At 34.8% G+C, this 23,101-nt stretch overlaps 1 protein-coding gene and 2 pseudogenes across 1 annotated transcript; 1 reads left to right on the forward strand and 2 right to left on the reverse strand.

The window, feature by feature from the left end:
• The first annotated feature begins 3,274 nt into the window (after positions 1-3,274).
• LOC123223284 lies at positions 3,275-7,234 on the forward strand (annotated as a pseudogene).
• Positions 7,235-13,228: 5,994 nt separating this feature from the next.
• Positions 13,229-15,475, reverse strand: LOC123223285 (annotated as a pseudogene).
• A 777-nt stretch (positions 15,476-16,252) lies between these two features.
• On the reverse strand, positions 16,253-19,295 carry LOC123222953 (ent-kaurenoic acid oxidase 2-like). Its single transcript, XM_044645983.1, has 8 exons — positions 18,895-19,295; positions 17,659-18,136; positions 17,293-17,571; positions 17,134-17,223; positions 16,862-16,940; positions 16,679-16,785; positions 16,475-16,596; positions 16,253-16,400 (listed from the first exon to the last, which is right to left on the reverse strand). Exons 1-8 carry the CDS (start codon positions 19,128-19,130, stop codon positions 16,298-16,300), a joined length of 1,494 nt encoding a protein of 497 aa, XP_044501918.1. The 5' UTR covers positions 19,131-19,295; the 3' UTR covers positions 16,253-16,297.
• Between the last annotated feature and the right edge of the window lie 3,806 nt (positions 19,296-23,101).

Consider the following 23,101-nt stretch of genomic DNA (forward strand, 5'->3'; position numbering starts at 1 on the left):
ACTTTTATTCTCTTCAACATTTGCACTAAGTTCCTTAGAACTCCCTGTCATACTTTCACTCAGACTAGGAAACTGAAGTTCCAACTGAATAGTGGCATAGGTGTCTTTGGAGTCAATGGTTTCTGGTGGTTGAAGAACAATAGAAGACTTGTTTACACACGAGTTTTCTTGAGAATTGCTAATAGATTGACGTTGTGATATTGTTGGTATTGTACTCTGACTCTCACATGAATGATCAAAACTATCAATGGAAGTATTGGCATGTGGGTTGGTTAAAGAATTGGGCAAGACATTGTCGAGAGGTTGTTGAATTTTGTTCAAGGATATAGAGCCTTGCTTAGTGTTTTTGGAGTTCTTTTCTGGAACTATATCAACTTGCTTAAACTGATCTTGAGGAAGAAACATGCTCAAGGTTGAACTAGTATCAAGCAAGACTATTACACTCTCTCTAGCATACTTCTCACCAAATTTAGGATTAAGATTAAAAGGAAAATCAGCCTCATCAAACCTGACACTAGCAAACACATCAACTTTACCACTACCACTCAAAACACTTGTTCCCCTTGTGACTAAAACTATACCCCATAAACACATATTTTTGCGTGTGGAATTCTAGCTTATGTTGGTTATAAGGTTTGAGGCATGGGTAGGAGGCACATCCAAAGGTTTTTAACATTTTGTAATTAGGAATTTCATTGAATAAGGTTTGATAAGGACAGTTGTAATCAAGAACAGAAGATGTTTGTTTGTTTATCAAAAATATGGCTGTTTGGAAGGCACACCACCAATAAGACAAAGGTAAAAAGGCTTGAGACAATAACACCAGTCCAGTTTCCACCAAATGCCTATGTTTCCTCTCTGCTCTTCCATTTTGCTAGTGTGTATATGGACATGGATACCTAAACTCTATTCCATGGGACTGCAAGTAATTGTTTAAGGATCTGAACTCACCTCCCCAGTCACTTTGCACAGCCTTTATTTTCCTATCAAATTGCCTCTCTACAGCCTTATGAAATTGAACAAAAACCTGATACACTTGAGACTTAGACTCTAGAGGATAAAGCCAAGTAAACCTAGAGAAGTCATCCAAGAAATGTATGTAGTACTTATACCCTTCTTGAGATTACATTGGGGCAAGCCTCCCAAACATCAATATGGATTAAATCTAATGGAGTCTTAGCTCTTCAGCTTGAGACAGGAAAGTTAAGTTGACAAATTTTGCCATGTTGACAATCTACACGAAAAAACTCTTTATTATCAAGCTTAAAACTAGTGAATACAATGCCAAGCACTTTGGACATGGCTTGCTTACAAGGGTGGCCTAATCTTCTATGCCACATAGCAAAGTCAACTTTCTATACTTGAAAACTATTTGAACTCTGACACTTAACAGAAGTATTTCCTTGAAAGGAAGTAACATGACAGGACTGACTAAGTAAAGAAACAAAAGTTGAAATCACTAGCTGATATAACCCTTCTTCGGCAACTCTATAGCAAAGCACTAGCCTTGTTTCCCTATCCTTGACAAAACAAAAGTCATCAATAAATTCAACAAAGACTAGATTATCCATCACTAGTTTCAACACACTTATAAAATTTTTTGTTATTCTCAGTACACACAAGATATTTAATAAAGATAAGCTTTTGTTTGCAATCAGAGTGGGTTAATGAACAAGACCTCTATGTGTAATTGGCAAGCATTCACCATTATCAACTTGAAGCTGTTGTTTCCAGTATAGAGTGAACTGACATCCATTTTGCTAAAGTATGAAAGTGTGTGATCTGTCACCTTTGAGTCAAGATACCAATTTGGATCACTCACCACTAAGGTTGGATTCGAGCCAAACCGAGCTCAAGCTCGGCTCGACTTAATAATAATACAACTCCAGCTTGGGCTCGTCGAGCTCATTGTGTTTAAGCTCGAACTCAGTTCGACTCGTTTCGAATTTGAATTTTTAATTAATTCATTATTAAAATAACGTCGTTTTAATACATATTGGTCAAAACAACATCGTTTTGTATCAAAATTTTAAATTTACAAACTTTGACAAGCAAGCTCAAGCTCGCTCGAGTTGGTTTAGGGCTAGCTCATTTTGAGCTCATTCGAGCCAAGCTCGAGCTCGAGCTCGAGCTCGAATGGGATCGGCTCAAATCTAACCCTACTCACCACCTCTGGTTTTGCAATGAACGACTTAGCTGATATGCAAGCATGAGTAGCAGTTGCTTTACTCCCAATATTTTTCATCTTAAGAGTTTCTTGTGGAATGTTTAAGTCTGTGAAGCCTTGCTATTGGAACTCTTTTTGTCTTGACTGAGGAAGATTGGAAGTCTGTGACATATACAGTGCGGCCGGGGACTTTTGGACCTCATCACCACCAACTTCAGAAGACATTTTATTGTTTACAGTGTAATAAACATCAAACCTGTGATAGCAGTATAAAGCAACATGTCCTGCCTTCCCACATACCTAACATATTACTTTCAACTTTTGATTAAGCCTTTCTCTAGCTCTCTCATTATTGTCAGCACTTGTTGTGGTCTGATTTGTACTAGTCTGATTATAAGCTCTAGACTTCTCAACATTTTTATCATAGTGATTCCTCCATACCTCTGTATTATTCACCATAGTCTGACTTGCATAATTGACTGTGCTACCATAGACATCCAAATTCAACAGATTATTCTTGTTGATACGCTGCTCAAACTTTTGCAAAATGAATTTTACCTCAGCTAAAGTAATATTGCCATCAGGAGAATCTAACTTTGAGTGCACATGAACTATAACTGAATCATATTCAGCACCTAATCCATCAACTGCAAATGCAATCAGTTCTCCCTCCGAAATAGATTGACCACTAGTATTTATTGCATCAGCTATTTCTTTCATTTTCTTAGTGTAATGACTAATACTCAGTGCACCTTTCTTCATTGTTTGCAGAGTATTTTTCAAATGAACTACCCTAACCTTAGTTTCAGTAACAAAATAGGACTCCAAGGCTTTCCATACATCACTAGTTGTAACACATTTGGCCACATGATCAAACACTAACTCTGAGATCGAGGCCAACAGCCAACTTATTAAGAGCTTGTCACACTTCTTCCACATATGATAATGAGGATTAGGTTGTTTCATTTTACAGTTCTCATCATCATTGTTGACAAATATAACAGAAGAAGGACATGGAGATAGACCTGTTAAATGATCTTCAAGATCATGTGCTCCCACTATGACCAGAGTTTGAGATCAGCTGCAAATTTTTTCTACAGGGAATACTTGTTAAATTTCTTGATGGCGACATACAGTAAACCCCAGGTGACACAATCTGCTAAACAATTTTTTATTCTCATTCTTATAATTTTTTTATTATTACTACTGCAAGTAAGAACTTATTCTTATACGTAGCTTACCATCATTCAAGGTCTCAATTCTTAATGGAATTGTCATGGGAGGTGGCGCTGGTGCTTCAATACATGGTAGATTCAGCATTGCAACTGAGAATTCAGTATGTACTGTGTCTCTCTTGATTTCAAGATTCAAACAATTAGATTTTTTAAATGCCTCAGCAACTCAGTCTAATATTGATTATCTGTGATGATTTATTCATGTTGTTACTCTATAGTTGTTGGCATTGAATAGTACTTTTTTTTCCCTTTCTAATGCAACTGACCAAATAATAGGAGGGAAGCTAATAGATTTGCCTTAAAATTAAATGGCTCTAATATTCTCAATCACATCTTTGTATTTGATGTTTTGCAGGTCTTTGCAATGCCAGAAACAGCTTTAGGACTCTTCCCAGATGTTGGTGCCTCTTACTTCTTGTCAAGACTGCCAGGTTTCTTTGGTAAGGCTTGTTATATTCTAGATTGTCTTCAACATCCTTGTAACTTAATTTACTGGTCTGTACAAAGCCTTCAAATTCTGACAATCACCAAAGATTACATCATGTTCCTTTTCATCTATAATATGTAGGATTTTAGTTGCATGCACCCTTTGGGTCAGATGGCATTTCATCTCCCCATAAAGAAAGGTAGAGAATAAAATCATGAGTTTGCACTCCATTTGGAGAACTCTTCAGTTCAAGGGAGAAGTGAGCTTCTCCTGTTGTTGATCTCCAAACCTACATCTAACCTTATGATCAGACAGACCTTATTCTTAGATCTTGTAATTAGAAAATGAAAAAACAAAAACTCCTAGTTTCCATGGTATCGTTTACAGAATTTGGGAGCTTCTTATCTATGTTGTCTATTGTGCATTATCTAGATAGTCATTTCTGTAGCCTACTCTAAACTTGAGGATTTTATTTGTACATAACTATCTCCTAATATCTTTTCAGGAGAATATGTTGGTCTTACAGGTGCAAGGTTGGACGGTTCTGAAATGCTTGCTTGTGGCCTTGCAACTCACTTTGTTCCATCATCAGTATGCTTCCTATATGATTGTTGTTATTGAACTGTATACTCAGTGAAGTTCAAATTAAGGATGGAGTTATTTACAAAATCAATTCATCTATTGAAGTTAATGGGGTGTTTGAACTGGTGTGGTTTTACAAGAGTCTAAAGCTCAATCTTCACTAGCATTGGTCTTGTCGTTGCAATTAGCTTGTCAATGCCCACTCAAATATACCTAAATTTAGAGATTTGGGAAGACATCTTTTTATTGTGTTAAAATTTACATTATTTATCTTGTCAGTGATTAATGAATGGTTGCCTTGGGTGCACCTTGGTCTCTAATCTAAGCCATGTATCCTTATATATAATTGCCACTTAGATGTTGCTACTTACTTGTTTTTCTTGGTTTCCAGAGGTTATCTTTTTTGGGAGAAGCATTTGCAAGATAGATGCTAGTGATCCAACAGTCATTTCAGCGATTATTGATAAATATAATCAACAAACTTATTTGAAAAACTATAGTGCTTATCATTAGTTAGGTTATCTTTCACAGTTGCAATTATTTCTTATTGATGAAGAATTATATGTTTAGGCTTATTGAATATTGTTTTCTTGTTCAAAGATTTTGAACATTGGTTGGATCAATTCTTAAATTAATAGTTCTACAATTATCCTATTATTGTAAATTTATAATCATAAGCAGAGAGGGAAAGAGAGAAGACTATTTGTCTGTTAGGGTTAAGACAATTATCCTCATTTCATAGGTTAAGTTTTACAATAAAAATGGTGGTTAGGTTTCAAATAGGGGAGAAAAAATTATGAGGGTTTCTAATATTTTCAGCAACCAACTTTGGTCGATAGTGGGAGATCTCCAAACCTTTCGAATAGTTAGAGATCCCAAACTCCTCAAATTATCCAGTCTATTTTTGTATATGTTAGGATTAGGATACTTGTTCTCATTTCATAGATTAGGTTTTACTATAAAAATGGTGATTAGGTTTCAAATAAGGAAAGGAGAAAATTGTTAAGGTTTTTGGTTTTATGGGCAGCCACCTTTTGGCTGATTATGGGAGGTCTCCGACTTCTCAAACAGCTAGAAAATAGGAGATCTCGAACTTCTTGAATTATCTAGTCTATCATTTTATCTTTGTAATTTCCTCTAAACGAAATCAATAAAATAGTGTTCATGTTATTTTGTTTATTGTTTTATTTTTCTGTTTTTGTTGAATAAAATGTGGAAACTCTATCAAATGGTATCAAAGCAGTATATTCAGTATGAGAAACTGATTAGCAACCGAAAAGTTGTGGAGTTACCAGAGTCAAGGATTTTGGGATCTCTCATTTTCCAGCCGTTCAAGTCATCAGATCAGTATATGTGAAGCTTGCTTTTGATTACTTCATCTGATTAATGCCTGAAGATGCATATAACAATGTCAGTTTTTCTGGTGATTGGGATGTTTTAATTAAATGTTCCTGTAGATGTTCATTAAATAAGTTACACTGTTTTCTACTGTCTGTGCAAGTTGATTAGTTCTTTATGACGTGCATTTGCTAGTATCGCCTTGGGATAACTCAGGTTGTAAGAGGTGGAGTTGGGATAATTCTAATGTTCAAAACCTTCTTACTACAGAAAATAGTATTGATTTTTCGTTAAACCTGTCAAGTATGATTCTGCAATCGGTGGGGATGTTGTACTTAACCTTATTGTCATTATATGGGAAATTGTGCAGTCATTTTTATATGTAACCCTTTAACAAGGATGCTAGAGTCATTGGTGAACTTTTGATTCAATTGGATGGATGTTTAAGCAGTTATTTTTTAGGGTTTGGACTTTGAAGTGCTTTTTGCAGCCCTAATTAGCAAATATTGATTGTATTTAGAGATCTACTGGAATATTGGTATGGTCTTGTAGACACAGGTGTTCTACAACAATTTCAAGTAGGTCCCTGGTCTATGTCCAATGCAAGAAAGTGTGGTAATAATTTGTGCTTTGTTTTTTCTTTTCAAAAAAATTATAGAATGACATAAAAAGTTATCATAAAAGAATTTCAATACTTATTATGTGGATCTTGAATTGGTGGCTGTTTGACTTGCTTAATAGTAAAAGTTTTGAATGATAATTATATCATATCAAAAAAAAGAAAACACTAGACCTTTCAAATGTAACTACATTATCTACTTTCTAAGCTCGCTGAAGGCCAGATGATTAGTTGCATTAAATCAATTATTTTCTTGCCTGCTGAGAACTTCAGTTTCGTAGAGAAAATGGGTAAATGCTGGGATATGGAAACTTTTATGAAGCACATGAAAGTTTGAACTTAAAGGCTAATTTTGCTCATGTTAATTCAGATTAGAGAAGGAAGGCTCCAAGGCGTTGGTCAATGCCTTATTCGTGAGTATAGAATGGTTTGTCATGTCATGAGGGGAGAAATTAGCAAGGACTTCTTTGAGGTTTTCAGTCTACACAAATATATGTTCTGTAATGTTTTTCTTTCTTGTAATTGTCTTTTAAACTCTTCTTCGAATGCAGGGCTGTAGAGCTATACTATTAGACAAGGACAAGAACCCAAAGGTTCGTGAACATTTTTTTCTCTCTATCCTTGCATTATAAATTACATTCTCCATGAATTTTCATTAGATTAGGTTTCTTTTGGGTAAAATTGACACATCTTTATTGGGGGTTGGAGATCCTTTCTTTTCCATTCAGTGGCAGCCATCTAAGTTGGAGCTTATCAGTGACATTATGGTTGACCGGTACTTCTCCCCATTGAATGATGAAGAGTGGGAAGATCTTAAGCTTCCTGCTAGGTTCAACTTGCCTGTTTCTGCCACTGCAAAGCTTTAAAAATTACTGAAAATAGTGGTGCAGTTATCTTGATAAAACTTGTAACTTAGCAAATTCTGCAGGGTATTTATGAACAGGCCAGAAAAATAAGTTTGCTGACTTCTATAGCACTGAACATGTATGTAGTGGAGATAAAATATAGTGTAAATTATACTTAAATGAAGAGAGATGATTATTTGATATCCTCATTGTTACTGATAATGCTGCCCCTTAGTTTTTTTGGTAGAAAATAATAAAATCTGCGTAGGAAGAAATTATATGTTTCAAGTTAAAGCTGTTGATTTTTTAATGAAGATCTGGAAGCAAAGAAAGCAAGAAAAATGAAAAACAGAGGAGAAAACAGAGAGCTGAAACGGAGGTCTGCTTATTTTCTGTTTTTGTGACTTTTAAAACCTATCATTTCTTTGCCATACATGTATATTTACATAGCTTCCTAACCCCTGTACAAAAGCAGCTTAAATTAAGCTTATCCACACAAATTCTTACAAGCTAACCAAACTTTAAGTCAAAGTACACCTAACATAACAAATACAATTTAGTTTGGTTGCATTCTAACTAAAAACATTACAAAATGGTTAAGGAAGTTTGTCACTATTTTAAAGGCTGCAAAAATAATCCATATCATCTTCAGCTTTCTGCACCAGAACCATCTTCAAAAAAAAAAAAAAAAGTGCAGAATTTTCAGCAGCCAACTTCACTGCTTCATAACTTCAACACTCCTCCTTGACAAACTTGCTTATCATTCCCAGCTTCTTTCTCATTTGAACAAACCTTTTGGTGTTTAATGCTTTGGTCAAAATGTCAGCTAATTGCTCATCTGAGCTGCAGTGAATTAGCCTCACCTCTGATTCTTCTTCTGCTTGTCTAATGGCATGATACTTGATCTTGATATGCTTTGTTTTACCATGGAAAACAGGATTTTTTGTTATGGCTACTGCAGCTTTGTTATCACAATAAATAGGTGTAGGTTCCACTTGCTTTTCATGCAAATCATCTAAAATTTTTCTCAGCCAAATGGTTTGATTTACAGCTGAAGCAGCAGCTATGTATTCAGCTTCTGCTGTACTTTGAGCTACCACACTTTGCTTTTTAGAGTTCCAGCATATAACACCTGATCCAAGAGAAAATATGTAACCAGAAGTGCTTTTAAAATCATCAATTGAACCACCCCAATCACTATCAACATAGCCACATAAATTCAGCTCCAATTTTCTGTTATAAAAAATTCCAAGATCTACTGTATTTTTGACATATCTAAGTACCCTTTTGGCTGTTTTGAAATGTTGTTGGCTTGGCTTTTGCATAAACCTGGAAAGCAAACTTGTGGCATACATTATATCTGGTCTAGTTGCTGTTAGATAAAGCAAGCAGCCTACCAAGCTTCTATAAACAGATGGTTCAACCTCCAGAAATCCATCATTCTTTTCCAGCTTCTGGTTTAGCACTAAAAGGTTGTCAGCTCCTTTTGCATTTTCCATGCCAAACCTTCTCAATATCTCCTTTGCATATTTTTCTTGACCAATAAAGGTCCCAACATCAGATTGAATTACTTCAATTCCCAAAAAGAAGCTGAGCTTTCCCAAATCTGTCATTTCGAATGCATTCTGCATCTTCAATTTCAACCAAGCAATTAATTCTTCATTGCTTCCTGTGACCAGAAGATCATCCACGTAAATGGATACAATTAGCACATTTTCTTCAACAAATTTCACATATAATGTAGCCTCATTTAAGCTCTTTACAAAGCCAAGCTTCAGCAAGTATGCATTCACCTTGCTATACCAGGCTCTTGGAGCTTGTTTTAGGCCATACAAGGCCTTTCTAAGTAGGCACACTTTATTTTCTTCACCTTTCTTTACAAATCCAGGAGCTTGTTCAATGTGCACTTCTTCACTTAATTCACCATTGAGAAATGCTGATTTAACATCAAGTTGGTAAAGATTCCAACCTTTTTGTGCTGCTAATGCAATAAGGAGTTTAATGGTGTCAAACCTTGCAACAGGAGCAAAGGTTTCAGAGTAGTCTTCACCTTCCTTTTGAGCATACCCTTTCACTACAAGTCTTGCCTTTAGTTTGTTTACAGAACCATCAGCATTCATTTTTGTTCTGTACACCCATTTAACCCCTATTATATGCTTATTAGGAGGTCTTTCTACAAGCTTCCAAGTCTGATTTTTTTCAATCATCTTTATCTCCTCCTGCATTGCAGCCCTCCAACTAGGAAACCTTGATGCTTCCTCAAATGTTGTAGGCTCTAATATGGTTGTATTACACCTGCTATAAATTTCAGAAAGTGATCTCATTTTGGGTGTTTTATCTTCATCATCACTGCTAGCTTGAAGCTTATCTTCTGCCACCTTTTCACTTTGCAAGTTAGGCTCATTTTTCACCTTCACTTGAACTTCATTGGCTTCCCAATTCCATACTGAATCTTCATCAAATTTTAGATCTCTGTGGAGGCTAATTTTTCCAGTTAAAGGATGATAGACTTTATAAGCTTTTGACAAGTCACTATAACCAACAAAGATGCCTAATTCAGCTTTCTTACTTAACTTTTCTCTCTTCATTTCTGGTATATAAGTCCAGCAAATGCAGCCAAATGTCTTCACATAACTCACATTTGGCTTTGAACCAAACCAAGCCTCATAAGGTGTCATTTCTTTCAAGGCTTTTGTTGGTAATTTGTTGAGTAAATGCACTGTTGTATTCACAGCTTCTGCCCAAAAGCTTTTTGGCAAATTAGCTTCAAACAAAAGACATCTTGCCATTTCCATCACAGTCCTATTCATCCTCTCACTCACCCCATTTTGCTGAGGGTTGTAAGGAGTTATGAGTTGATGTTTAATGTCATTTTCCATGCAAATTTTTCTGAATTTTTCACTGGTATATTCCCCTCCATTATCACTCCTTACCATTCTTATTTTGCATCCACTTTCATTCTCTACAAGTCTCTTAAAATTCAGAAACACATCTGAAACTTCAGATTTCAGCTTAATGCAGAAAACCCAGCATATTCTACTAAGATCATCAATAAAAAAAACAAAATACCTACTGCCATTTAAGGAATTTTCTGTCATGGGGCAACACACATCAGTGTGTACTAACTGTAGCTTCTCTTTGGCCCTCCATGCTTCATTATTTGAGAATGAGAGTCTTGTTTGCTTGCCTAATTGACAAGTTTCGCATACTTCTTTCATCATTGCCACCTTTGGCACTCCAACAGTGAGCTCTTTTTCATACAAAAGTTTGAGCCCTTTTTCATGAAAGTGGCCTAGTCTTTTATGCCACTTAATTGACTCTTGATCACTACTAACAAGTGCTTGAGCATTCAACTCATTTAGCTCTAAGCAAAAACTTCTATGCATCATATTTACCACCATTAATTCTACTCCTTTTGAGTCATAAACATGACATTTTTTATTGTCAAATTTTAAGGAGTAATTCTTCTCTAGCATTTGACCAATACTCAATAAGTTAAGAGCTATACCAGGCACAAACAAAACATCATTAATCATTTTTGTACCTGATGATGTAGTGATAGAAATTGTACCAACTCCTTTCACTTGCAAAAAATCTCCATTTCCAATTTTTACTCTAGAGATTCTGCTCTTCTTCATGTAGACAAAAAGGCTTTCATCTGAAGTCATATGATTGGTGCATCCACTGTCCAATAACTAAGTTTGAGAATGGACTTGAGCTTCATAGCAGCCTGCTGTAAACAATTGCTCTTCAGGTTGCTCTTCCTTCTCCTGTAACTTTTCAGCAACTTGAGATTGCTGCTGATTTGTTTTACCTTTGTTCTTGCAAACTTTCTCCATATGACCAAATTCTTTACACCCTCTACATTGTATTTCAGGTCTATACCAGCAGTACCTCTCTGTATGGCTGGTTTTTTTACAATGTTGGCAGGGTGGAAATATACCTTTCTTCCCTTTTTGTCTTCTATTAAAGCTCTCCTTCTTTTCTTTGCCTTTCTTGCCAAATTGCTGTTTATTTGAACTGGAACCAGCATGTATTTTTGTTGTTTGGTTTGCAACAAAAGCTCCTTCAGATATTATGACTCCATCTCTAAAAGTTTGTCTCAATTCCACAGCTTGTAAAGAGTTTGAAAGTTCTGAAATTGTCATGGTGCTTATGTCTTTCGAATCTTCCAAAGATGAGATCTTTGCCTCAAATTTTTCTGGCAAACTCACCAATACTTGCTCCACAACCTTATTTTCAGAAATCACCTCTCCAAGAAGAGTCAACTGGTTCACAATTTTCATTAGCCTATCAATGTAGTCTTTAATTGATTCACCATCTTTCATTCTAAGCAGAGCAAATTCCCTTTTTAAATTGAAAATTTGCATTTGCTTTGATTTGTCACTTCCATGGAATTCCAATCTCAACTTATCCCATGCTTCCTTTGTTGTCTCACAAGCCATGATCTTTGCAAACATCACCTCTGAAACTGCAGAATGGATACAAGACAAAGTTTTGTATCTCTTAGCCACTTCTTCAAAATGATGCTTGATTTGATTCAGTGTTGGGTTTTCTAGCAGTGGATTTGGTTGCTTATCTATCTCAACCACATCCCACAAATCAAAAGCTCTTAAGTAGGCTTTCATCTTCACTGCCCATGCTGCATAATTTTCACCAGAAAAAACTGGTGCAGATACCCCTGTAAAACTGCTTGAAGCCATGGTTTGTGTGCTCAGTTTCTTCTCCTTTTCTTCAAACTTCTTCCTTGGCACAGGTCTTTACAAAGAACTGAAGGCTCTGATACCAATTGTTGATTTTTTAATGAAGATCTGGAAGCAAAGAAAGCAAGAAAAATGAAAAACAGAGGAGAAAACAGAGAGCTGGAACGGAGGTTTGCTTATTTTCTGTTTTTGTGACTTTTAAAACCTATCATTTCTTTGCCATACATGTATATTTACAAAGCTTTCCTAACCCCTATACAAAAGCAGCTTAAATTAAGCTTATCCACACAAATTCTTACAAGCTAACCAAACTTTAAGTCAAAGTACACCTAACATAACAAATACAATTTAGTTTGGTTGCATTCTAACTAAAAACATTACAAAATGGTTAAGGAAGTTTATCACTATTTTAACGGCTGCAAAAATAATCCATATCATCTTCAGCTTTCTGCACCAGAACCATATTCAAAAAAAAAAAAAAAAGTGCAGAATTTTCAGCAGCCAACTTTACTGCTTCATAACTTCAACAAAAGCTACTGGGGTTTTTGCTTCCTCTCCCATTATGGTAATTGCTATATTCTCCCGGATTGCTCCATTTGCCATTTGTTTGGTGATTTCATTAGGTTGCTTTCAAAGCGTTGCTCCCATTTTGGTGGGATTTGGTGTTCTGCTGTCATATAATGGAGCTACTGTCTAAGAATAACATGGAGTGACTGTGCATATATAATGTAGCTATGTTCTAGCCTTTGGGAGGAGTGAAGCAAAGCCTCATTGCAGGACATTGAGACGTTCTAACTCTCATGCAAAATAATGTGGTGTTTTGGCATCCAACAGCTTTTGTAGTCAATTTATAAATAATAACGATTGAGTGGTGAAATGTGAAGCAGTAATCTTTAGGATTGTGTAGTGGGTTGTTTTGGTGGTTCAACTAAGATTCTGGTTGACCTCGAACAGCCATACTCAGCTATCTCATTAGTTTAATATAATTCCGATATGCTACCTTCGTCACTTTTTAGTTGAGTAGCTACTTCTGTTTTTTAAGGAAATTGATAGGTCAATCAGATTAGTTCATAATCCAACATCAACATATGCAGGCAATTCAACTGACAGCAAAATACGTGGGGTGTGATGTGATGTTAATTACGGAGCAATCAATTAAACCCAAGTTTACAGACTCCTGGGAAGTTGAATGGGTTTGTGCTTAAATATTATATTTGGTTCACCAACACGTAAAGAAAGTATGTGCCCAAGTAAACACATTTAACTAATTATATGATTTCTATAGGATGGAATGAGTTTGGCCATTTGAAATTGTAGCAGTAATGCCTATAATTCCAATGAGTCTGTTACAAGAATTAAGCACAGAAGTAGCGAAATATATTAAGGTAAATTAAGAATAATGCTTAGCAAGAAAGTAGACCCAAATACTCGTTCAACTCACAAAGGAAACAGGGGTATCGCCTCCAAGAATTTGCGTGCAACTTGAACATTTTGATCACACCCTTTCCTTTGTTGAGGATCTACCTTCCATATCCAGCAAAGCCACGAACTTCTTCACCGTTCCATATATCAACATTTCTTCCAAAACCCTTTCACTTTGCAGAATACTACTAATCAACCACAATATTTTCACCCCCGTCTTAGTTGTTGTATTCGATACATGCAGTAATTTTTTTGTCACTGCTGGAATCCCCATTTTGTGCTCCACAAAACACATTCTTCCCTCAGCGCATTCACGCAGTATCTTGTCGCACTTAGATCCGCTTGACTCTGGTAACAGCTCGATCAAGACAGTAACTGCACCCACTTCGATGGCCTTTAATCGACTCTTCTTTGACAGACTTAATATCTGAATGAGAACCTCCAAGGCACATGAGCTTGCCTTGCTGCATATCTCATCGATACTAGTTCTAACAATGATTTGAAGAAATCAATACCTTGATCTTTATCGGAAATATATATTGGGTTTACAAATGTGAAGATTGAAACTCATATTATACAAAACCAATTGGTTTGTGTTAAAGTTCAATCCACAACATTTATATACCACTTTTTTATGTTCTATTTATTAGATGTGAGACTCTTTTTTTTCCTTTTTATTTGAGTCTCTGACAACCCCGCTTAAATGCAAGCACCTAGGTTGTTAGGTATGCCGTTAGGCTCAACCGGTTTGTGGCTAGGTGTATTGTCACTTGTATCCAAGAATACTTATACTGTTAGGGTGCGTTTGGTTACGGGTATGTAAGATTACCTCGGTAATCTATCTTTTATTTCTTTGTTTGGTTTGTCAGTAATAAAAGATTACAGTAATCTTCTATTACCAATGCTGACGTGGCAGGTAATATAGGTGGTAATCTGATTACCACCTTCACCTTAGGTATTTAAAGATTACTGAGGTAATCTTTAGTTTATTATAGAAAAATTATTATTTATTAATTTTTTAAGATAAAAATAAATTTATTTTTAATTAATATGAAAAATAATATAAAAAATATTTAAAAATAATTATATTCAAGGGCATTTAAGTAAAATAATTTACTAGTCATCTTTTATTACCTTTAACCAAACACAATAATTATTTATATCTATAAAATTTTATCAAACATAGTAATCATTTATACCCAGTAATCTTCTAAGTAATCTATCTTCAAGGTAATCTTTCTATTTTAGTAATCAAACATTACCTAAACCAAAAGCCCCCTTAAACCTATCGTTTGGCTCGTGCTCTGATACCATATCGAAAATATATATTATACTTACAAGTGTGAAGATTAAAACTCATATTACACAAAACCAATTGGCTTATGTTAAGGTTCAATTCATAACACTTATATACCACTCTCTTATGTTATATTCATTAGATGTGAGACTTTTTTTCTTTTTCTTTTGTATTTGAGCTTCCAACAATCTTGTACCATGAAATTCCAGTTGAAGTAGTAGTTTTGGCTATCTTTTGAAATACAGCAATAGCGTAAAGTCTGGCTTCAGCGCTTCCACTTTGAAGAATGATTACCATTGATATGATAGATTCCCGGCTGGTCAAAATCTCCAAGGCGGCTTTCTCGTCCGATAAGGGGAGTTGATGCAAAACCCCCAAAGCTTCCTCACTGGCTCAAAAGGCAACAAAATCTGAGCTTTCAGCAAGAATCTGTACAAGTATCTGAGCAACAATTTGGAGGCCTCCAGATCGAATGAATTCGGCTTTGGTATGGTCAGCTGCTTGGAAAATTGATCGGAGTTTCTTTAGAGAAGTTACCTTGAATGAAGTAGAATGGAGGTTGGAGAGTAAAGAGATTAAATGGTGATGATGGATGGAGATTGTTGTTTGTTAAGCCAAGCTTGGATGAGACCGGTGAGAGTGTGACTAGGTGTGATGTCAAAAGTGTGGATGGATTGCATGGTAGCAGGACAAAGTTTTCTTCTTGTAAATGACTAACCATTTTTCGATGTTCTTCCGTTCGTAGGTAACGCCCGTTCAGATGATGACAGGGTCTGTCATTAACTCCATTGATATGGGGCATCTGAAATCCAATGGATATTCTTTAATATCCATCTCCATCTCCCTGCTAGAGGCCTCTTATCAGATGCATATATATATATATATATATGTCGACTTGGATCCCACAAGGAAACTTTTTCAATTTTCCCAATTTTCTAGCAGTGCTTTATATACACACCACCTCTAGCTGTCATTGACTAACCAATATAATATAACCCAATTTTTCATCCCCCAACATTTTGTATTTGCTATCTATGCCATAATTAGAGAAGCATGACCTATCGGTGAATATTTTGCAAATATAGTCAGTCTACTAATAACCATAAGGAATGACTAAATGACTACCGTAATATATTGTAGTATATGAGATTGCGCAGGAAATGCTGTATGTGCTATTTTCAAATTCAAAACAACGGCGACGACTGCGAGGTTTTGCCTGTTCACTGGAATGGGCTGTTGAGCGCCTTCGCCGACTCTTTCTTTTCTTATGCATCCATGCATCCATCCATCCATCTGTTCTCAACTTAATTTGACCTCAACGAAAAAATAATGAAAATTTGGAAAGCCATACTCAATACAGGAAAATGAAATATAAAAAATCATTGCGTCATGCCGCCATCAAGTGTGGAATATGTTGAATTGATCCAACGCAGAAAGAGTAAAGTGGAAGACGTGAAATTAATGTTAATATTTTTGGTCAAACCTTAATTATCCATCATTGTTTTGTTTTAAAGTCAAACTATGGAATATGTCATCCATGTGGATGTGGCAAGGTCCCTTGATATTTTTCTAATAATGAGCTTTTAATATATAGATTAGTGCTAATTTGGACATGTATGATTAAATACATTTTATTGAGGTGAATGTCCCAACCCAAGCTTTTTACATAGCTGAAAATGATTTCCTAAGTCTTGCCATGCAATTATCTTTAGGCCTTGAATGGGGTAAATACATAAGGGGACATCCAGGATTAAGTCTTTCCACCCTGTAACACCAAATTAAGTTAGTCACTGCAACAATATAAATCTTAAGATATATATTATAGTCACTCAAACTCACCCATAATTCAGGAGAAAATGATGAAGAAATACAGCAATTTCAAGTTTGGCCAGATCATTTCCAGGGCACAATCTGCTTCCTCCTCCAAAAGGAAGGAAACTTCCAGCTTTCGGAGTATAACCCTATGGCCAATCAACCATATTTTCACAACTTATTTTTATATAATTAAATAATTAAACTTCTAATGTATAACTGTATACTTACCTCCCATCTGTCAGGATTAAATTCTTTTGGATTTGGATAAATTTCAGGATCAAAGTGAACACTTCTGAACCATACTAGAACTTTCCAACCCTTGGGAATGGTGTATCCTGAAACCCAATCAAAATCAGTTAATTTTCATGCCTTTTAGTTTCTTTTACAATATAATATGCCTGGTAAACTTACCACTTATATTGATATCTATTTTTGCCTCTCGAAAAACAGTGAGCGAAAATGTTACCAAACGAAGAGTTTCATCAATCACCTTCAAACAAAAAGATTTTATTAAACCTTCAAAAGAGAAAATACACATTGATCTATATAGTGAATCAAAATCAAACATAATATATATATATGTATATGTATGTATATATGTATATATGTATATGTATATGTATGTATATGTATATATGTATATATGTATATGTATATGTATGTATATGTATATATACACGTACCTTGTCTAGATAAGTCATTTCTCGAATTTCTTTAAGAGTCAAACCCTTCTGTGTAGATGGCCTCTTTTCAACAATCCTCTCTTGCTCCGCCTACAATGCAATCAGAATCTCACATTAATTACTTAAAATGAATCGAAATTCTGCCAGTAAAACATATACCTTAGCTTTTTCTAAAAATTCAGGGTGTTGTTGCAAGAAAATAGTAGCCCACATCATGGTATGACCAGAAGATTCATGGCCTGCATTCAAGTACATCACAAGAACATCAATGATTTCCTCATCTTCCAGTTTTCTGCCATTTTCATCTTCAACATCCAGCAATGCATCCATCATGTCTTTCTTTTCTCTAAAATTATTAATGTTGTAGTTGTTGCCCTTCCTCTGATTTCTTCGCTCGTCCACTATGGATTGTAAAATAGCCACTAGATTTTTCCGAGCCTGAAATAATAATCAGTTAAATTTCACATGTAGAGTATTAACATCTTCAATGATAAATTAAGAAGAAGGTTGCATTGCATTCAGTACCTTAAGTGCTTTATGGTAAGCAAATCCAGGAATATTAATGGCCATGGCTCTAACCCCGTAATTAAGTGCAGTATATTCCCTCTCTAAAGCCTCCATCACATGTTCACTCTCAGAGCTAAGAAAAATATACATAATTATCTTAAAAGTAAGCTTTCTGAGTTGAGTCAAAAATTCGATTTGTTCCATATTTGCCCATTTTTCCAAAGCAGATTTTACACTTGCTTCAATGTATTCCAAGTAGACAGATAAAGCTTGGTGACCATTAACTGGTGCAGCTGTTAAACGTCTGAGACGCTTATGTTCTTCAAAAGAAATCCCAATGAATGATTTTTCGCCTATGAGTTTCATAGTACAGACTGGCCAACCCGGCTTAAACCCATCGTCATCCGTTAAAACTCTTTTGCATGTTTCTGGCGCTGTTACTATCACACTCGGTTGCCCAAACATGAATGCTTTGTACATCCCAGTACGCCCATATCTGCAATTTTAAACATTTATTGCTACTGTTAGTCTGAAATTTACTCTCTTCTAAGTAGTGGGACATGAATGATGAGTATAACTGAATCGGTTATAATTAAGTCAAATTTGTCATCCAGTCCTAATTGATCTATATTCTCATCAACACCCATATAAAGATATAAATAAATGAGACATGTTCATTCATATTTGATTAATAAGTTAATGCTTCATGAAGGATTTATAATAGCTAGATTAAATCGGGAACTTGGAACTCAATAAATGTAATCTTATTAGAAATAAGAATAATTATTATGTAATATAAAGAAATGGAAAACAGATTAATGCAGAGACAGACAGGTGAAAGAAAGTGACACCCAAGTAAAATAGAAATTTTGGATAGGATGGACAAGGACAGAGAGAAGAAGGTGGTGCAAGGACCCTTATCTTAGTAAATAAATGACTTGGGTTGGGGATAGTTATGATGTATCATGAAATAAACATATAATTGTGATAATATTATAGAGCAGGTAATAAAAAGCCAAGATGAATATATAATAGTATATATGAGGTATTTGATTCCGTAGTTACTAAGAAGACAAAGACAATATAGGGTAGAAGAGACGACAGATAGACTAAGACACACACATTCCGGACCAAACTGCTGCTTTCAACATCATACCAAAATACTCAATAATTAAATCTATCTATTATTCTCAATCTACCCAATTTCATCAAACAATAACATGCAGAGCAGAAACCCAAGAAAGAAGATGAGACCTGTTAACGTAGCTATCCATGAAAGAATCAGGATTAGCTGACTTGAAAGCTCTAAGAAAAGGCCACATATTCCCAATGAAAGGCCACCCCAAATCTCCTGGAGGTAGAGAGTACCGCTTTTCTTCAAGTTTTTTCTCATACAACCACCAATTTGCTCTTTTAAGAACCCATTTAACACTGATCGAACCGCAAAACATGCATACCAAAACTCCCCAAATCCAACTCTTCATCAGCATCCTCTCCCCGTCCGCTTTCCTCTCTTTCCGTCTTTCCTAATCCTATTTTACCCAAATTTATTGACACACACTCAACTCAATTACAGTAACTAATATACGTGGCGCTTATTTGAAAACAGCACTAAACAAATATCAGAATTTGGTGATTCATAGAGTGTCGACACAACAAAGGTAGTAAATGAGGTGGAGGCAGTGCTAGCCGGCCTATATATTTCTTGTTTTGTAACTTTCTTTGTCTTCTTGTCCTCACTCTCCTATTCAATTCCTATTACTTTTCTTTCTCTTATCTTATTATTCTGGGTCCTGCTTAATTTTTCGTACGTATGCCCGCATAAATTCATCATGTGCATTATATATATAAACACAATCCATGTATAATCAATTCTGTATTTAAAATTGTTACAGTGAATTAAATTTCCAAAATAGTTCACTATTGGAGCAGACATTTCTTTCTGAAATATATATATATATAAAAATTCTTTTTAAAGGGTAAAATACATCTATTACATGCCATTTTAATATATATATTTTTTTAAATTTTGGGTATTACTTATCTGTTTCTTAAAACATTAATTTTCTATTTTAACATTGAAAAATACTGGTTTGATTGGATCTTTGTCATTTCAATTGATATAAATACAGATGAAGAAATAAATGAGGAAATCAGGTAAGCCTCCTTTTTGGTTAAAGGGCAGATCCAGGGTTGTTCCTTTGAGAAACAGCCATAACCAAAGTTCCTTAAAGTTACAACACAGGAATGCCTTCAAAATTTGTCCCTTGATTTCTCCTTCAAATTTACAATTTTCTTATTTTTGTTATGTTTGTAATTTAATCACATTTAATTTCTGCAAAATCAATTTATTTTATTTGTCTGAGGTCCACATGATAAGATGTTATGTTTAAGAGCTTATGAAATTCTAACTAGATCAAAGGACTTATTCCCACTTAAATATTGTTGCTTTTTCAAGTTTATAGCCTTTAACTTTGAAAAACTCTTTTACTCTCTCATATATTGTTAAGTCTGTTAGTTTTAAGGACAAAATTATTATTTTACCTATAATATTAAAAATAAATAAAAATTTTATCTCTTTTTGCCCCTAAACCCTAAAAAGTACAAATTTCCCCCTCCAACGCAAGTTTTAAAAAACAATATTTTCTGCTCTAGGGTTTACTCTTCAATTTTCGGCGGCTTCTCCCTCCCTGTCACTTCTTCCCCCTCAGTCAGTTTCTCTCCTCTCATCTCTCCCTCCAGCCAGCATTAATCTAAATTAAAAAGACAAAGATAAAGATCTCATCTTCATATAAGAAGACAATCATCTTTCCAAAAGAAAACAAGCATCTTTCTCGTCTTCTTTTGGGAAGACAATCATCTTTCTAGCGTAAAATGACTTTGTCTAGAGGAAGAAATGAGGAGAGAGAGACCACCTAAGGGAGAGAAAACGTAAGGAGGGAGAGACTGTCAACAATTGTTTAGACGGGAGAGAATAAACCCTAAAGGGGAAATGCTATTTTTTAAAATTGAGTTAAGGAAAAATTATTACTTTTTAGGGTTTAAGAGCAAAAAATAGATAAAATTTTAAAACTAATGGATTTAGTTAATTTTAATAACTCATAGGTGGGTAAAAGGGTTTTTTGAAGTTATAGATAAAAACTCGAGAACGCAATAATCTTCAGGTGGGAGTAAGTCCTTTGGCCTTCTAACTAATTTTTTCTTGTAATTATGAAATGGCATGGAATACCATACAGACCCAACTTATTTCCCATAATAATATTTGTCTATAAATGTTACATCTTCGAATGTATAATTAGGTTGATGATAATATTTGTATTACACCCTTTTACAATTTTACTATTTTAATCAATATATGTTATTTTATTCTTTTTAAAAAATAATGTTGAGAATACATCATCATATCATCAATCTCTTTCCATTTTATGTGCTCATTCTTTGTGATAATACTCATTTGAAATTATTTTACTTTATGAGATCACTAAACTCCATTGGTAGAAATTCAGTATGCAAGAATCAATCAATTACTAGATTTAATAAATGCTCAATTATTGACATCCTTTAATTTGTATACTAAATTTGTGTGAGTGTCCATATCATCCTACGTAGAAATAAATAAACCTTGTGATCTTATGGATATGCCATTTTGCGTCACAGATATAACCTTATGAATAGAATCGAAATTTTGTCATATGGAAGGCGCTAGATCATGATTTTGATTGGAAGGGAGAATGAGTTAATGTATTGGTAAGGATATGCTGAATATAATAAAATTCTTGCATTAAGGCATAAAGCAAACCTTGAGTGGGAAAGAATCGATCTCTGTAAGAAGAAGAGAGACTAGTGGAGGTCCAAAGCATACATGAACATAATGAGAGCTTTGCGTATGCTGCCCTCTATAACTATTTCCATACCCAGCTAAAAATGCCACATTACTAATTGTAATTACTAAAACTTGTAAATCTCAAGTAAAAATATTCGTTCAAGTGTTACTTAGAGAAGTGGCTTGATACATTTATGAAATTCTTGACTTTTAACAAACTCAATAAATTAAACACCCATAGATGCTATAAGCTCCCACTAACTTTTTCTCCCAAGTTAAACTGAGTTAGCATTTAAGAATTTCTTGTTAGGTTGCGTTTTCCTCCATATAGAGAATGACCCAAAGTTTACTTGTTAAAAAGTAAAATCTAAGTTTTTTTTATCACTTGGAGGAGGGCTAAATTAATAATCTTGTTGACTAATTTAAGTGATTAAATGAAAAAAAAAAAAAAAAACAGGGCAGTAAGCAGTGTGAGAATCAACTTTTCACGATAGAAAGCTGAGAAGAAAAACTACAAATTTTCTGGGTAAGAGCAGTCCATCCAAATTTGATCAACAACCTCAATCAAATTCAATCCATAGTCCGATTGAGCTAAAATTTTATGAGCATATTCAGGACTCATTGATTATCATTCTGAATGTTGAGAAAAAGCAACAGAGCATAGGTGTTTCAAACAATATAAATGTTCCAATACAAATAGAAACTCATGATATTGTTCAGGAACAATTATTAGCACCAGAGGTTCCCTTAGAGACTCCATCAGAGATTCCATCAGATATTCCACTTAGAAGATCTACTAGAATTCAAGTACCCTCCACTAAGTATCTCACTAGTCAATTTGTGTTGTTGACTGATTCAGGAGAACTAGAATGTTATGCAGAAATGATGGAAGATAAACATAAAAGTAAGTGAATTGAAGTCATGTCGGATGAGATGCAGCCATTGCATGAGAGTCATACCTTTGAGTTGGTAAAGTTACCTAAAGGAAAGAGAGCTTTGAAAAACAAGTGAGAGTACAAGGTGAAGCAAGATAAGATTACTTCACAACTCAAATACAAAGCAAGATTGGTAATAAAAGGATTCAGTCAGAAAAAAAGCATTGACTTTGAAGAGTTATTTTCATCAGTTGTGGAGATGTCTTCTATTTGTGTAGGGCTTAGCAACAAGTCTAAACTTAGAGATTAAGCAGATAGATGTCAAGACTGCATTCCTTCATGGTAACTTGGAAAAGAAAATTTATATGAATCAGCTAGAGGGTTTCATAGTAAAAGGAAAGGAAGATTATGTGTGCAAATTAAATAAAAGTTTTTATGGTTTAAAGCAAGCATCAAGGCACTGGTACAAAAGGTTTGAATCTATTATGGGAGAGCAAGGCTACCATAAGACAAATTCTGATCATTGCGTATTTTGCCAAAAAAATTCTGATGTTGATTTTATCATTCTATTACTTTATATTGATGAAATGTTAATTGTTGACAAGAATTCCTCTAGAATTGACAGACTAAAGAAGCAATTGAGTGAGTGTTTTGCAATGAAGGACTTGGGGCTAACAAAGAAGATTCTTGGCATTCGAATTGATTGATATAGGAATAAGAAGAAGTTGTATATGCCACAGGACTAATATATCAAAAAGGTTCT

The sequence above is a fragment of the Mangifera indica genome, chromosome 8 (assembly GCF_011075055.1).
Source record: "Mangifera indica cultivar Alphonso chromosome 8, CATAS_Mindica_2.1, whole genome shotgun sequence".
NCBI lineage: Eukaryota > Viridiplantae > Streptophyta > Magnoliopsida > Sapindales > Anacardiaceae > Mangifera > Mangifera indica.

Excerpts from the sequence above, each read along its gene's own strand:
- LOC123222953 (XM_044645983.1), bottom strand. The coding sequence starts at position 19,130 with ATGCTGATGAAGAGTTGGATTTGGGGAGTTTTGGTATGCATGTTTTGC. Across the intron at positions 16,941-17,133 it reads AAATGACTTATCTAGACAAG|GTGATTGATGAAACTCTTCG; the intron begins GTACGTGTATAT and ends TTTTGTTTGAAG. Across the intron at positions 16,401-16,474 it reads CATTTTCTCCTGAATTATGG|GGTGGAAAGACTTAATCCTG; the intron begins GTGAGTTTGAGT and ends TTGGTGTTACAG.